The sequence below is a fragment of the Girardinichthys multiradiatus genome, chromosome 20 (genome assembly GCF_021462225.1).
Source record: "Girardinichthys multiradiatus isolate DD_20200921_A chromosome 20, DD_fGirMul_XY1, whole genome shotgun sequence".
NCBI lineage: Eukaryota > Metazoa > Chordata > Actinopteri > Cyprinodontiformes > Goodeidae > Girardinichthys > Girardinichthys multiradiatus.
In genome coordinates this window covers 52,196,156-52,214,008 of record NC_061812.1, presented here as the reverse complement: position 1 = coordinate 52,214,008, position 17,853 = coordinate 52,196,156, and the positions used below count along the sequence as shown (strand labels likewise).

The 17,853-nt window shown below is 42.8% G+C and overlaps 1 protein-coding gene and 1 long non-coding RNA gene across 2 annotated transcripts; one reads left to right on the top strand and one right to left on the bottom strand.

Annotated features, from left to right (window-relative positions):
* Positions 1–697: 697 nt before the first annotated feature.
* etnk2 (ethanolamine kinase 2) lies at positions 698–15,877 on the bottom strand. The gene is made up of 9 exons (XM_047348523.1): positions 15,483–15,877; positions 9,727–9,864; positions 9,522–9,643; positions 9,224–9,364; positions 5,161–5,303; positions 4,356–4,439; positions 4,114–4,274; positions 3,955–4,028; positions 698–2,286 (listed from the first exon to the last, which is right to left on the bottom strand). The coding sequence occupies exons 1-9, from the start codon at positions 15,627–15,629 to the stop codon at positions 2,214–2,216; spliced, it is 1,083 nt and encodes a 360-aa protein (XP_047204479.1). The 5' UTR covers positions 15,630–15,877; the 3' UTR covers positions 698–2,213.
* Positions 5,316–6,227, top strand: LOC124857307. The gene is made up of 2 exons (XR_007035563.1): positions 5,316–5,931; positions 6,079–6,227. It is a non-coding gene; the product is annotated as an uncharacterized LOC124857307 (long non-coding RNA).
* Positions 15,878–17,853: the final 1,976 nt, after the last annotated feature.

Below are 17,853 nucleotides of genomic sequence, written 5' to 3'. Positions count from 1 at the left end.
TCAGTGCTTCTAGAGTGCAAACGTGCCTTTTCTCTAGGCTTTACTGTGTTTGTGCGTTAAAGCAGCTTTTTCACTAACTTGACCTTTATCTATAACTTTATTCATGCCGCTCTGTCATTTGGTGATTAGTCTAAAGTGCTTTTCTGCTACCAAATCTGCGCCACTGTGGATGTAAACCCGTTATCTCACTGTGTGTCACACTGACCTAAAATGAGCCTTGATTAGCATTGAGACGACTCCAGTTCTATGGAGTCACCTCCACCATCACCTCATCACACCTCCATCACCTCCACCATCACCTCATCACACCTCCATCACCTCCACCATCACCTCATCACACCTCCATCACCTCCACCATCACCTCATCACACCTCCATCACCTCCACCATCAAAGTACCTACAGGTCAACTGCTCTGAATGAAAGGCATTATTATCAGTTAGTATGTCTGCTGTCTTCATCTGCTGAATTATTAAACCCTGTCTGTAATGTGACACCAGCAATGCAGGACAAAGGTCAGTGCTCATTGGCTCCCCCCTGTGGATGTCCGAGGGATTAGATATCAGAACTGTGGGGCTGTAATGAACAACAGATATGATGCACTAAAGTAAAAGAGAAGTTATTGACAAGCAATTATAGCTTCAGGTTCAGTAAAAATGATCTGATGAGACAGGAGGGTGAAGAAATAAAAACTTCAGCTGCACCAATCAGGTTTAATGTGAAGGTCTGACTGATTCCAAATTTGACTGACATCGATTATTTTTAGGTACTACAAAGAATTATTCCTAATAAAATAATTAAAAGACATTTAATTATTTAGGAATCAAAGCATATGTCTCCATTGTTGTTTGGATTCATGTTGAGATGCACCAATCTCACAGTCAGAGATCAAAATTGGCCAATTTCCTCCTTGGATGCTGAAAAATAGGAATAGTTTTTCCTTTGTGTTAAATGGATCAAAACTAAGAACCTTCACTGTTTTGGATCTATCAATACATCCACCAACAGAATTTACTTTGATGCAATTTTTCACTGTAACCTTTATTAACCATCAAACACATCTCATCTAATTCTTGTAAACTTGCATCTCCATGAAAAGGGTCCAAAGAATCCTTCATGCATATCCTTACTTCAACATAAAGTGAGATGTTACACATGCAAGTTGAAGGTGACCTCAGACAACTCAGGATTCCTCTTTATCTAAGCTAGACTTAAAATATGGCAAGTTTGACCATAAAATTCAATATAGCTCCAAATCTAGGAAGAAAATGAGAGTGTAAGGCTGAGGGCAGCCGGTGAAAACAGGTGCAGGCTGGAAGGAGATGAGACTGAAACATGAGGAGAGAGCAGACATAGGAGGGCAGTACAGAGGGGTGAGAGAGGTTGGGACTTCCCAACGTGTCTGGAAAGTTAACAGAGCGAATGACTGCAGCCATAAAAGCCAAGAAGCTGAAAAAAAATGGGACAGACACAGAGCTCAGAATCACTCTGTTCCTTCTGCATCAGTACCATCCTAAAAATGAACATCTGCCAATGCAGCCCGAGAATGAGCCGTTACATAGCCACAATAAAAATAAATACAAATATAAACATTTAGCTCCTCTTCCTCACAGTTTGCTACAAAACAGGGATCAGCCAAATAGATTTCTGCTCACTGATTCACATGGGCTTGATCTGAGGTCCACCAGCACAGAGAAAAGGGCGCTCTGCAATGTTAGCAGCAGAATCTGCAGTATGTTAATGAATTAATATGAAGACAATCAAGTCACAGACGCTCAAACTGAGCAGAAGTACAGCAACTATGAGCTGCTAGCACCAAACATGAGGAGGACCAGCAGAGAAACAGATAAAGGGGACAACTATCAGCAGACAGAAGGAGGAATGTTCTACATGTAGGGAATGCTTGGCAAAATGCACCTTCAAATCCTGATTGTGGAGGTTGTATGACAGACAAAGCAGGTTCACTCTAATGGATGTTCTGACACTCAGACAAATATATCTATGATCCTTGAACACATGAACCGTCTGTCATTCTTCAGCTAGCCTCAGGAAGGGTGTGAGGTAAGTTTGCAGGAATGAGAGTAATTGCGCTTGATTAAGACGAAGGCTGCCTGGCAGAGTGAGCGGCCGTCCACCAACAGGACAGTCCCAGTCCTACAGGACGTCTCCAGGCTTCCACCTGCTGCAGCCTCCACCTGGCCTCCTCACCTTCCTCTCATTCTGGGATCTGAAGGGCCATCACTGTAGGCTTGATCTTAAAGTACTGGTTGAAACGCAGCACGGCGTACCTGCAAAGGATACCATGAAATAAATGATAGCAGTTGAGGAATATTCTTGGTATAAACTTTCATAAATGATTATGATAAAGAGGACAAGGTGCCGGATGACGAGCCAATGATCGATTCAGAGGAGCTGAAACCTCCAGGAAAGGAGGAACCCTTAACAAGTGGAGGCCTGATATTCATTGTGTTGCAAAAGTATTCATACCCCAAGGATTGCCCTGCATTTAGCTGTTCTTGCTGAATAAAAGTATGCCCACAGCATGACACTCCTACCAACATGTTTAAAAAGTGGTGTATTCAGAGTGGTGCAAAGCATTAATTATCCATCATAAATAACATTTTACACATTAGGTCTCATCTGACCAGATGTTTGCTTGACTGTGTCTCTATATAATACTCTCCTTGTCCAGCCTGTCAGTTCAGGTGGGTGGGCATACAAAGGCACTTTTGGATTTCATTTAAAAAAATATGTATTAGTTATCTTCACTTTAGCTAACAATTATGTCCTAATTATTCTCATAGAATCATAGGAAAATGCATTGAAGCCTCCAGTTGTAACATGGGAAACGTTCAACAGGTATGAATACTTTTATTAAATATATTATCTTGAAGTAGGACAGATATAATCTTGGAGGTGTGTCACATGGCAGGACTCAAACAAGACTGCAGCGACACCAAGGCCTGTCGTAATAAATCAATCAATCGAATGAATTAAATTCATCGTACGATAAATTTAAACGAGCTCCATCATTTCTTTTTTCATGCTTGTTTCTTTTCCTCTCTTCCTCCTAAAGAGACCGAGAGCCTCCTCCTCTTCTCGTTTCCTCAGCGTAGGGAGGAGTGAACTCTAGCGTCAGGTACTTGCCAGGCGTTCCTCAGAGTGTAGCATGAGAGCCCCGTGAGGAGCAGCAAGCCAGAGAGACGTTGGTTGAGATTTGGAAAAGAGAAGGAATTGGTTTCAAAGGGCAGCGTGGGAACATGCTGGATGAAAACCGAAGGACCGTGGTGAACCACACTCAACCTGTTGCATTTGTTGGAAAAGATTAGCAACTAAACTGCATCTGCACCTAAAACATAATCACCTGATGCAGTTATTCCAGCTTGGAAAAAAAAACGGGCCGTCTCAGTCTTCCCAACAGTCCACAATCACTGGAGCATTTAATGGTTTAATCTGACGGACTAAAGTGGCTACAGATTCCCATATGGTCTGTTGAGGCATCGCCTCTTATTTAAATGAAGTGCTTTTTTTGTTAGTTTGCACTTTTGCCCGTTTTCACCGCCTGAGCCTAATGATTCATATTTCTGAAGGGCAATTTTGTTTCAGAGACTTTTTAATCCATTTTACTGGGATGTTTAAAATGTCTTCCAGTTCCAGTGTTAAATGTTTTTCAGAAATGAAAGTTTATTGATCTTTAAGAGGGTGTTGCTACTTTCATTATGCCATTATCCTTTTATTGGTTGAAAATGGTCTCAAAACGACAATATCATCGTTTATCTCATCCTTCTGGGACAATTTATCATCCAGCAAAGTTTGTTATCGTGACAGGCCTAGCGACGCCATTTTCTGTTCCAGGCTGACAGATTATGGCTCCAAGCTTACACAACATCCACCACAGGTTGGAGGTGGTCCTCACACACACACTTTCACACGTAACCACAAGAAGAAAAACATACCCGAGGAAGTCAAAGTCGATGGAGGAGTATTTGGCTTGGATGAGAGCCCAGAAGCCCCAGAAGAAGTGAGAAGCCTTCAGGGAGACACATTAAACATCAGATGCAGTTTGATCCCCTGACAGTATTTATCTGAGCGTGAAAGAGGTGGTTTCTCCTCACCAGAGCAAACTTGTTGACCTGTACATAGAGTGTCTCGAGTTCTCGTTGGCTGACCTCCTCAGTCTTCTTGGTGAACAGCTTGTATGCCTGCAGGTACTCTTCCAGCCAGTCCATCTGCATCTCCCGACTGGGATACAGCCCATAGTCCAGCTCAGCCATACCTGATCACACCCCCAACAAACAGTGGTGCAGTAATCCATAAAATCACGCCTCACATTCAAATCATGAAGTAGATCCCAAACCTGCAAATTCATTGAAGTGGTTGCCGATGTCGAAGGCCTGGTAGTTATAGCTGGAATATTCATAGTCTATGAAGCGAACATGACCTGAAAGACAACAAGAGACCTTTTTAAGTCATTCGGAATAAAATGAAGGACAAAGAACAACTTTAGCTTTAATACAGCCCTCAGTGTCTTTGTATTCATTACATTTTGGTCTTCAGTAAAGTCTTGTACAAAGTTTTATATCAATGCATAATCCCTCAGATACAGTGAGCACATTCAGAGAGGTCTGAACATAAAGTGTCACTTTATGTTGATGATGTTACTTTTTATTTTAACCCCGCCACAATTCTTAATAATAATAATCAATGATCTTTACTGTAATAATCCTTCAGTATCATTATTTTCAATTGATGTCATTCTTATGATTTCATCTTTTGTATTTTTCTATAATTCTTGACAAAAGTTCCAACAGTTTTCCTCCACATTGTTGCGTGAGGAGAGTCGCCTCCCTGCAGGCTGGAACACTATGGGTGTATCTGTGCCTTTAAGTCGGCACATCTCTGCTCGGTCTCAGCAACTCTTTCAGAAACCAACATGGTGGATAAAGCATCCAATTTCTCCCAAATGAGCCGGGTTCTAAAAGACCCAGGAGCTACTGATGAGCCACAGAAACAGAAGCTGCCTTAAAGCGGTCAGGTCCATATAGTATGGACCTGACCCTCATTTCTAATTGCGTGTTTAGCTTCACAGAAACCATTTTTAGATACACCAACGTATCAGGCAAGATGAGAGTCAGACAGCAGCCAAAGGAGCAGCCACCTACCCTCTTTGCTGTTGTGGATGATGTTCTTGCAGAGCAGGTCGTTGTGGCAGAGCACCACTGGGGACCCCAGCGTGGAGAGATGTTCCTTCATCCACACCATCTCCTGCTCCAACACTGCCTTGCTGGGAACCTCCTGTTGAATTCTGAGCACAGCAGGAGAGGAAATAGAGAAAGGTCATGGTTTTAGGCTGCTGTCACGACAACCACAAGTGGCAGTAAAAACAACACTAGAGTAAACAGGAAGTGGCAGGTACAGTTTCACTCACTATTATGAACCAAAATAAAGTGCCACAGCGGTGAAAACAATGGAGAAGAACAGGCAGAGGCTCAGTGGGGCTTGGGCCAATGAGCTCAGAGGGCACCTGCATGGAGAAGTGTGTCCTCTGGGTGGAATCACGCTGCAGCAGAGGCATAAACACACTTTCCAAATAATAAGCTCTCCCATCTTGTTCAAGTGATTCACTTGTTTTTGTTCATGTTGCATTCAAGCAGCTCCTGCACCTGTTTTTATTTAAAACTCTGTCGTTTACCTTTCTGTCCATGGTGACTACATGAAAGCTTAACTTTCATGTAGTCACCAAGTGTTCAGGTGGACCACTTTTCAACCTAACCAAAGGAGCTGCAGGCTGTCTGTGGACCAGGGGTTAAACCTCTGTTAGTGTCAGCTGATCAAGACCAGGATGCTGAGCAGAGACCCCTGTGCTGAGTCTAATGGGCTTATGAGCCTAATCCCGGGTCAGCCTGGCAGGACGGGAAGAGAGAAAGCAGGAGGTGAGGTCGGATTTCACACACAAACACACACACAATGTGTGTCCTCAGAGATTTCAACCTCACTCGCTGCTTCTCCTTAGTTGAGCTGAGATGAAGTCAGTGTAACATTTTAAGGTGATTTTGTTACCTACAACCATCTTCCCACAGGACAGTGGAATATTTCAGTGGAGAGCTTCTGTGGGAAACTCTGTGGAAACACCTTCTCCACGCATTACCAAGGGCGAAGGTAAAGTGAGCTCCTCCAAGCAAACATCTGCCTTGGTTGGACTCTGATCCAGTCGGCAGTTACTGCTGCAGCTACATACGACACATGCTGGCTTTACATCCATCAGAACAAAGGCAACAGACCAAGCTGCAACATCCGTTCAGCTAGTTAACGTGCAGTGCATGGAAAAGTATTCACACCCCTTGAATTTTTCCCCCAAAATTCTGCACTTTACTCTTATGCATGAATAAAATGCAACCAGTTGCCTTCAGAAGTCACCATATTAGAAAACACAGCCTGTCTGTGTGTAATTTAATCTCTGCATAAATCAGTGATCCGAGGAGCGAGACACACAGCAGAGAGGTCGGCTTCTAAAACAACATCCCAACACCTCACGGATCCACGTTCGACCCATCATCATGGACAACATGGAGCCTACCAGCACATGGCCGTCCATCTAAGCTAACGGGCTGGGTAAGGAGAAGCAGCCGAGAGAACCATGACAACTCTGGAGGAGCTGCAGAGATCCACACCTCACGTGGTTCTGTTGACAACTCTTAGTCGTGCACGGCAGAAATCTGGGGTTTAAAGAAGAGTGGCAGGAAGGAAGCAATCATTTAAACATTTATAGCATTTTCTCTTCATAAATCAAACAATACTCTGTGTTGGTCTGTTTCGTGGAATCCTAAGAAGACAAACTCAAGGTTGTGGTGATAAAGTATGTAAAGGTTCAAGGGGATAAAAACTTCTGCGAGGCACCATGTGTGTGTCTTCAGCAGCAGAAGAGTGTTTTATTACCATTCAGAACAAGTGCAGATGTGGGGCAGTAACAGAGGGTGACTAAGCTGTGACATCATGGCACCACCTGCCAACATGGATGAATAGGTGACTTATAATCAGACATTTAGTACCTAGATAAGTTATCAGTGAACTTATGTAAATGTTATTCATCTAGTTCAGGGTAAAACAGCAGACACTGAATTGAAATATAGAGATTCTAATGAGCTGACGTTATGACAGAGTGGGACTGCAGAGTTGCTCCAGACTGTAATTATTTCGCGATAGGAGCAACCGATTAACATGTTATCTCTACGTAGAGGCGCGTTCAGGAACGGCGCGGACGGCGCCAAGCGAAGCGGGAGCGGCGCGATGGACAAGTTGAAAAATCGGAACTTTTTCCTAAATTCGCGTCGCGTCAACCAATCAGGGACTGGATGTGGCTGTGACGTAGAATGAAAGACCGCAGCGGAGAAGAAGCGGTTGTCAATGATGGAGGACCAGATCATAGTGGTGGTGTGCAGCAAGCCAGCACAATTTTACCGAGACAAGTACAGAAAGGACCTGGTCTGGTTACGTTGAGGCACAAATATCTTATATTTAGGAGATGTGGACATTAAAAATCAACTGTTTTTTTTATTGAGCTGAGATTTATTTACTCACCGAAGACCGATGGATAGGCGTTCAGTAGCGGGGATACAGCGCCGGTAGTTGGTGTCCCGGAGGCTGATTCGTCTCCCAACGCGGGACAGCAGATCTTCTAACTGGGTCCTGGATAGACGGAAGTACCGCTGAAATAGCTCCTGGAGTAGGTGGTGGTTATCTCCGAACTGTTCCCGTCCCTGAAGAATCTGGTGAACCCAGGGACGTCGACGGCGTTTTTCAGCTCTCCACAGGTAAAACATCGTAATTATCCGTGAAATCCATGTCCGCCATGTTCAGTTGAAACCAGCAAGCAGCAGATGGAAGCTCCTCCTACTTGATGACACGGTGAAGCGTTGCCGCTTGTTGCCAAATGGCAACGTGGAGTTCACACGGAATGTGAAGCGGGCAAAAGCACACAAATGACGCGAAATATTCGCAGAAACCGCATTCGGTGTGAACGCACCATAAAACAAAGTTAGCGTGTGTGTCTCCAAACAGGACACACAGATGGTCTGAGGTGCTTCAGCTGTGTTCATCAGTGGTCATCATGTTAACTCTAGTAGCTTTGGGCATGGCACAAATCCACGCCAAGGCGTTTAGGGAGAACTTGTTGCAGAACTAGATTTCACTGCCACTTTTACTCCTGATCTAAGTGTTTCTGTTTGACTAAAACCAAGAAACGTTCAGTTACAGCTAAAAGTCTGTCCGTGACACAAATGTTGTGTTTTGTGGATTCAATATTTTAGATTCATTTGCACTTCATTCAAATCTCTAGCAGATTTACACTAAAATGCATTTTCATTCTACTGATAAGTTCAGTTGCGTTTCCTCTGTAACAACCTTCTCAGGAACCATGGTTATTTTCTGCAGAGGTTTTCCTGTCCTCTGCTAAAACCAGGACCTGATCCTTTAAAAGTAAGGAGAGATCTACGTAGAAATCAGCCCTGCCAGCGAGGTGGGACAAAATGTGGGCGTCTGTAGCAGAAAGATGCTGAACAATTCTTACTGCTTGAATATTACCAGCATTGTGTTTCAGTCATCTCCCATTTTACACTCCTCTGCAGTTCTGTTAACTTTAAAATGGCACGACAGGAGTTTTGTATTGTGGCTTGCAAACAACATTTAACCCCAGCTGCCCATGCTGATGTTGCATTCAAACTCACCAAGTTCCTTGATGATTTGGAAACTATTTTGCAGCATCACTTCCATGGAACCGCAGGTGTTTGCTAACTAGACAGAGCAAGTGATTTCCACTGGATTCATTCACGGCATCGCTTGTGCTGATGTTAGCTGGTCAGAGTAAAAATACAGCCAAAATAAACCAATAAGGCTGTTTGCAAAGAATAAATATACATCTGATCACTCCTCAATCTAGAAACAACACAGCAAAAACTAAAGTAGGAATTTAACTCAACAGTTGTGTGATTTTTGGTGTTTCTGTTACCATGGCTACCTGAAAGCCCAATCATGACATTGCTGGACCAGCATTTTAAGATGCAAACCAGTCCCACAGCACCCCCCACCAAGTGCTGAGACAATTAGAGCTTTGTAGAAAACTGCCTCGGTTCTCATGACTCATTTTACAGACAAAACAGGCTGCACTTCAGGCAACATTTGATTGGTTATCAACGCAAATGCTGAACAGGAGCAGGTCCGAGAGGTTACCTGATGTTGGAGGCTTGATCGGTGAACTCTGTGGCCACGAGGGAGAAGTACTGCCGCATCTTGATCCAGAGGTTGGGCTTGGGGACGCAACCATTGTGAGCATGGATGGCATGAATCCGAGCCATTTCCAGAGCTATTAGCCTGAGAAGAGAGCAGCAATGAACAGAGTTTAACGTGAAATAAATGAATGCTTGAAATGTTCGTCAGTTTAACTGCAGACCACATGGAGCCGATAACCATTTCTTCTCAATTTATTAACCATAATCGATCTAAACCCTGATAATGATTTGGTCCTAACCGGATCAGAGTTGGATCCCTAACATCCTGCGGCCCGAGAGCGTCCCCCTGCATGAACTCGTAGCAGATTCCGTTTTGGAAGGTGCAGTAGAGACGTGGAGCGCAGCCATTAGCGTGCAGCACCTGAAAGGTCAGGGATCAAACAGATGTGGACAGGAGAAACAAACCTGAAGCAGTTAGTCTTTCACTAAATTCATCAACACTACCTGAAAGCTTTTGAGCTCGTTATCTCTGTCCACAATCAGCTCCGTCTTGTTCCCATACACTCGGACCAGGACCACATCCTCAGGACTGCGGTCCACGTAGCATCCAACCAGCTTATTGGTGGTACCGTCTGTGAAGGACTGGAAGAGACAAACAGGAAGTGCTCAGCACTGTGGGAAAAACGGCTGCGTGTTTCGTGGGTCACAGCAAACATGGTAATAGTTACAGTTTCAGTACCATCTTCAGGTGGAGGTGTGTGTGTGTGTCATTGTGAGTGTGTGTGTGTGTGAGTGTGTGGGGCAGATGTAAAGATCTCTTGCTAATGTGATTTACTATCACTGAGAGTTTCAGTGAATATGTGAAACAATAATTACCATCCCTGTATAGAAAAAAGCAATAAAAGTGGTGCTGAACGTTGTGATCTTCATCAGGGTCAAACTAGTTCTACAGAACTACTTCACACTTGATCATTTAATGGACACTTGCTCTTTTAACCCCTTTTTATTGAAATTTTTACTAAGAAATAGTCATTTTGCTAATATTTGATCTCTTTTTCAGATGTATTTCAGGTGTGAAAGAGGAAGTTTAGAAGTAATAAGTTGATTTGTGATTTAGCACCTTTAAATGACTCCAGCTTGGATGGTCATTGTCAGCTAATGGTCACATTCCAAACTAAACGGGATCCGACTGACAGAATAGGACAATCCATCACTGTGAATATTTAACACTTCTTTTATTAGTGCTGGAGGATAAGATCTCTTTTTGATTCATTGAGATGTTGACAAATGTCAAAACTCAGTAACCTTAATGTTTATTGAGAACCTAATTTTGAGGAAGGCAGAAGGTGGAACTTGGACGTGTGAGAACACAAAGCGAAGACGCTGAGCTCCAGCCCCTGGAATAAAGAGGTAATGGCTTAGACGACGGCCACACATTACTGCATGCAGGCTGTGGAAACCTGAGCTGCAATAATCTGTAACAAACATGAGGAACCATATTCAGATGTTTTACCAGGGGATGGGTAGAAAAAAACAAGCAGATAATATCTGCCACCGTCAAGCACAGGATCAGAAGCAAGCCAGGTGAACGTTCCTCCCCTGCGTTGGAAAAACAAATCAACTCCAGGGCAGCTTTCTCAGCCATCTCAAAGCTAATTCACCAACACAGAGATCCCCACTCTCCCCAGCAAGACCAGAACAAGGTCAAAGGATCTCTACAAGCAGACTCATAATTAGGGGAGTTGCACCATGGTGTGTCAATAATTTATCTATATTCACAGTTTCTCTATAGAAACCTAACTTTTTGCTCGTGAAATTAATGCTTAAAGGTTTACTAAGCAAAACACTCTGTACGATTAAAACTACGGGAAGATCTGAAAAAAAAAAAAGGGAGAATATCATGAAAACGTTCAATATTTGTCGTTACCAATTTCAGAAAGTGAAACTCGTGTATAGATTTACTAATTACATAATCATGGAGAAGACTGCTGACTTGACAGAAGAGGGGTAAGGTTAAGCCACCAAAGTTCATTGGTGAAGAATTTGGTTGTTCACAGAGCACTGTGTCCAAGCATACTCATAGAAAGTTGAGTGGAAGGAAAAAGATGTGGTAGGAAAGGATGCCACAACAATTGGGATAACTGAAGCCTTGACAGGATTGTCAAGAAAAATGCATTCAAGAACTTTGGGTGAGCAGAAGGATGGAATCAGCACATGAAAGCCACGTTCCTCATTCCAAGCTACTCAAGAACCAGAGACTAAATCAGAAGCATCTTACCTGGGCCAAAGAGAAACAGAACTGGACTGTTGCTTAGTGGTCCAAGGTCCTCCTTTCAGATGAAAGTAATGTTTGCATTTCATTTGGAAATCAAGGTTCCAGGGTGTGGAGGAAGAGTGGAGAGGCAAAGAATCCACGATGCCTGAAGTCCAGCGTGAAGTTTCCACAGTCAGTGATGGTTCTGGGTGCCATGTCATCTGCTGGCGTTGGTCTACTGTGTTTTCTGAAGCCCACAGTCAATGCAGCCATCTACCAGCAAGGATTGGAGCACTTCAGCTGACAAGCTGTATGGAGAAGCTGATTTCATTGCCAACAACACTGCCAACAGTACCAGAAGCTGGTTTAATTACCATGGTATTACTGGGCTTGACTGGCCAACAAACTGGGCTGACCTGAACCCATGGAGAATCTATGGCGTATTGTCAATAGGAAGATGAGAGACACCAGACCCAACAAAGCAGATGACCTGAAGGTCACTATCAAAGCAACCTGGGCTTCCATCACATGTCAGCAGAACCACCGGCTGACTGCCTCCCTGTCACGCCGCACTGATGCAGTAATTCATGCTAAAGGAGCCCCTACCAGGTACTGAGTGCATACAAATAAACAGACTTTTCAGAAGCCTGACATTTCTGTTTAAAACATCCTTTTTATATATATATGTATATATATATATTCTTTCTGAGGCACTGAATTTTGAGTTTTCATAAGAGTCATCTGTAAGCCATAATCATCAAAATTACAAGAAATCAGGGCTTGAAATATGTCACTCTGTGTAATTCAATTCAATTCAATTCAAAAATACTTTATTAATCCCAAAGGGAAATTAAATGTTGTTGTAGCTCATATTATGAAGGTTTCCTCAAAGAGTCGTTGAAGATGCTGATGTATTTATACTCCTCCACCACCTCCACTTCTTCTCCCATGATAGAAATAGTTTTTGACTTATTCCTGTTTCTCTTAAAATCTACAATCATCTCCTTTGTTTTAGTCACGTTCAAAATGAGATGATTGTTTCCACACCATGCCACAAAGTGGTCCACCACCTTCCTGTACTCATCTTCTTGTCCATCTCTGATCCACCCCACGACTGCAGAATCATCCGAGTATTTCTGCAGATGACAGGAGTCTATCTTGTACTGGAAGTCTGAGGTGTACAGAGTGAAAAGGAATGGTGAGAGTACCGTCCCCTGTGGTGCTCCTGTGCTGCTGACTACCTGGTTAGACTCTCAACCCTTCAGTCTCACAAACTGTGGTCTGTTTGTCAGGTAGTCTTTGATCCAGGAGATTGTTGAGGCCTCCACCTGAGTCTTCTGGAGTTTCCGAGAAAGCAAATGGATTGTATTAAATGTTCTGGAGAAATCAAAGAACATGATCCTCACAGTGCTGCTGGCTTTGTCCAGATGACAGTGGGTTTGTTGAAGCAGGTGTATGATGGCATCTTCAACTCCAACTCCACAGCGATAAGCAAATTGAAGGGGGTCCTGATGGTTTACTGTTTGCTTACTCAGGTGGGCCAACAGGAGTCTCTCTAGGACCTTCATGATGTGAGATGTCAGGGCAACAGGTCTATAGTCATTGAGGACTGATGGTTGAGTTTCCTTTGGTACCGGAACAAGACAGGAGGTCTTCCACAACACCGGAACCTTCTTCTGGGCCAGGCTAATAAATCTATACACGAGATTCACTTTTGAAAATTCGTGACAAAGAACATTGAACTTTTTCACAATATTGTAATTGCTTGAGATGTACCTGGTAATGTCTTAAAGAGCACATTGTTTTAAATATACGTGTTGGTTCAGTCTGCCGACCATTACTTAACCAGCAAACAATAACGACGGGCACGCTGCCTGCATCCCTCTCAGCCCAGACGCTCACTCGCACATATCTGACATTCCATACGTGACGGCCCACAAAGATGGGCGCACAGCCATCTCTGTTATGACTGAACATACACAAGCATACAGTCCGATGACAAAGCTGATCCCTTCCGCCCACCAAACAATGCAGCGCTAAAACCACCAATCAATGCATCGCAGAGATTGGTAAGCTTAGATTAGCAATGTCTGTGACACTATGCCATGTCCCGATCTCTGCACAGGGTGGTCTGACTGCATAAACTCCACCTTCAGTTTGAAGAAAGGAAAGTTTAGAGCAGAGATGTAACAATAAATCAGTCAGAGATTAGAGATTCTTGCTCAAACAGCAGGTGAAATACAGAAAAATCTGAAATTCTTTTTCCTATTCATTAAATGCAGCAAAACTAAGAACACCCAACATTTTTAGTCTAGATACATCAGTCAACAGCAAGTACTCTGAAGTTTGATGCTATACCACAGTCACTTTCACCAGAGAGCAGCTCATAAGCATCAGGTGGTACTCTCCGAGCAGATCTTCTCTGGTTTTCGTCGATCCAGGGAGTTTTTTGGTGATCCTGTCTGGAAGCGCAGCAGCTTCCACAAATCTGTTGCCCTGTTTCACCGTGGCAGATGATGCAGGCAGTTCGGGACTACGCATCATCATGCACCACCACAAACACCCAGGGACATACGCCAAGATCCTGTTGGTGGACTTCAGCTAGGCCTTCTACAACATCATCCCAGATTTTCTCCACCAGAAGCTCCCCCAGCTGACAGTGCCGGCCTCCTTCTGTCAGTGGACCTGACTGACCAGCAGCAGGTGAGGCTGGGGAGCATCTTCATCTGCACAAGAACTATCAGCATTGGCACCCCTCATGGGTTTGTTCTCTCCTCACTCCTCTTTTAGTTTAGAAATGTCCACCCGCTCCCTTCATAACAATAAGCCTGCTGCTCTAGAACCTCCTATCCAGCTCAGCCAAGTAGTTCTGTTTTAACAGCTCCGCTTTCAGTGATCAGCTTTGACCTGATCCGTTCATCCACAATGGGGACTGTTTGGGTGGTGGTCCCTTAGAGAAGCACCGCCTGTGTGATATTCAGGTAAACATTGTGACATCCTCAGCGGTAAGTGGGTGTGGTATCAGATTGAGGCATAGATCAGCTAACATGATGTAAACGTCCCAGCTGTGTTTAAAATCTGCTGCTGGAGACGGAGAGCAGTAAATGTTATCTTATCTGCTGTCAGAGAATAAAGAGCTGACCGGGACTTGAGTCACTTTGTCTTCTAACCAGAGGTCAAAGAGGATTTCCCAGTTTCATCATCAATATGCAATCTAAACAAACTGTTTGACAGTGCAAAAAGACTTCACTTATTCATTTCATACAAATTGAACTCAAGCTCATGGTTACCAATAGTTGTAAAAAGTTGTCTAGTTTAAACTAGACAACTCATTAAATGTATTCTTTCCTACCCAGTAGATCTTAGGCTAACACTTAACACTGACCAATGAAATCCAACCACTAGAAAGTGTCACAGCAAAGGTTCAATGGTAAAGATGGATTGTTAGAATGGCCCAGTCAAAGCCCAAACCTAAATCTAATTAAGAATCTGTGACAAGTCTTGAAAAATGTTGCTTACAGATTATTTAAATCCACACTGAGCTTTAGCATTTTTAAAAAACAGAATGGGCAAACGTTTCTGTCTGCCAATGTGTGAGGCTTGTAGAAACAGAAGCTGAATATCACATTTTCTTAGATTTTTATCTGCAAAACTATTTTTCCATCTTACAATGATAAACTGCAAGGCACTGTATAAGTCCCTGCATGCTGTGGAGTTCAGATTTAAAACACTGTTAATAAAGGAGCTGTCTAGTCATTGAGTTTTAAGGTCGCTCATTGATTCATGTAGAATAATAGCAGTTATAGATCAGAATGTGTTAGACATAAGGCACTGAGATTAATACATCAGAAGAGCGTGTCTCCAGCGGCCATCGCACTGTAAAAGAAATGCAACCAGCCCAATAGGTCGTGTTTCCCCGGCCCACGTCCTGCCTCAGCCCGGTGATGCTCCGGAGCTGTCAATCTTAGCCTAGCCTAGCATTGATTAGCATAGCGGCTAACGTTACCTTGGTTCTGACGCTGTCGGGCTCCCATGCCGGTCTCAGCTCTTTCATGAGCTTCATCGCCCCCTCTATCACGTTGTGCTCGTCCACGAACACGGGGATTTTTCTGATAACCGGCGACCCGACAGGCACATGGATCTGCGTTTCCATCCTACGACAGCTTCTCTGAAACGTTAATCTCCGAGCTCTTCACAGATGTCTCTACAAGCCGAAGCATACAAGAGGCGGCAAAATGCTCTGGAGATGTTTTCAGACGGATTGAACAGCTTAGCTTGATAAAATGATCCTGCTACAAGCTGTTGTTTTAACGTTAGACTGCAGGGAGAGACACCGTATGACTGACTGCCGGGTGCGGATACTCGTCGCCGGTAGAAGTCAGCCCATTTCCACCTGCTAGGCTCCGCCCACCCGGGATCATCCGATTGTTGAGACGCGCGACAGTCAGGCACGCCCATTATCCCCGAGCGCTTCCGAGTGTTAACGAGTGTAACCGAATAAGACAAAACGCTAACCAGAGGAAACTACTTTGTCCTGAGAAATTCGATTATAATAAAAAGTGTATAGCGTAAATGTACAAAAAACATTCCCTGAAGGTTAGATTTAACCTTCACCGTTATATATTAGCAAGATTTTACAGTTTAATGTTGAATCATGCTTGATATGTCAGTGTAAAAAGCAATAGAATATTCATAAAAAAATAACCTCTCATTCTTTTCCCAGAAGTAACATCATACGCCTTTTATTATTATGGAACTTTACCATGAATCCAACTTCCATTAGAAAACAGCTAAACCAGAAGTTTCCATAAAATCTAGAACTTCACCTGCCACAGCCTCATGTATTTGGGACACCTGCTGTTTATTGGTTCATTTTGTAGAAATAACCAAAGAAAAGATGGAGTCCTCCCTTTAGGTCTGGGGTCAAACTCTTTCGAAAGGGTCTTCAGGGTTGGTTGGAGTAAACCTTAGAGAAATGGTGAGGGTCCCTGACATTCAGGGGAGCTCTGAGCAGCATCGGAAGGAGTCAGCTGTGGTGATTTGAACATCTAATCAGGATACCTCCCTTTTGGAGAGGTTCCACTGTAACGGGACCCCAGGAAAGACCCAGCACTTGCTGGGGGATGGATAAATCTGAGCTGTGTTTGTTAAGTGCTGAACCTTCTGGGTCTGTACATCATACCTCCATTTTTTTTTACAATTACTGTAGAAATTTGTTTTCTACAATCAAGCAGGAAAAATATATTAGTGCAAGCTAATACAACAATTACATAAATTTATCAAGAAACAGAAAATTACAAGAACTATGATAACGATAGGCTCAGTACATTTACTGCAATGATTTCAATGGAATTTGTACATTAAGATGTTGCTGGTCGAGAAAGTGTTTTTTTTTTTTACTTGTTTCATGCTTAAGGGAGTTTAATTTATGTCTGATTTTGAAAATAAATCTCATTCATTATTAATATTGCCTGTTTTAAATTGTTCTTTCAGTTTGTGTAAAACAGATGTCTTAGAAACTGGTTTGTTCATTTAAAACTTTATCGCAATAAATATCAAAATCCTTCAACACAGAAAGAAAGGCAATTTTCTCTGTTTCACGTCTGACAGAATAAAATGGATAAGTCAGACATTCCATTATTTATAAAATATATGTTTAAAGTATGCCTCACTGTTTTACATTTAGAAGCAACCAAATGGGAAGCTCTAACAAAAGAAAATCACAGAAACAATGCATTTGGAAATTATTCACATTGCTACAGAAAATGTGCTGCCCAAAAGTGGGACTTTTACATGTATACTTTGGACATGTCCAGAATTAGATCCAAATTGAAACAACACCTTGTTTGGGTTAAACTGAAGGGTCAGCTTGTAAATATCTTCTACAACAGCAGCAACTAACTGTGTTTCTGGTTAAAATGGATTACCCAACATGTCAAACGTGACTAACTTACAATACCAAAGCAACAAGGTTGGAGAAAAACAAGTCTGAGCCGAATCTGAGTTGCACAGTTGTGCGTTTTATCTTTGTTTCTCTCCTTTTTTTTCCTCTGTGTTTTTTTTATCCAACCATTCATTCATTTCTGGCTGCTGAAAGCGGTTTAAATGCTTTCAAATCTAATCAAATCATTAACCACTGCTGAGAAATAAAGAGATTCCAAGAGTCTGAAGAGAATGGATGGTGAATGATAGGATAAATGTTGTATTCAGTGATAAATCACCAGTCATCACTGGAAAAAGAGCTCATAGTGCAATTTTAGTTTGTTGAATTTTCAATATGTGTCAAAAAGGGAAGCAACAAATATACAAGTAGAACATTTAAAAATGTATTAACTAATTTAAAAAACTTAAACGTGTCTTCAGATACCTTCCAAACA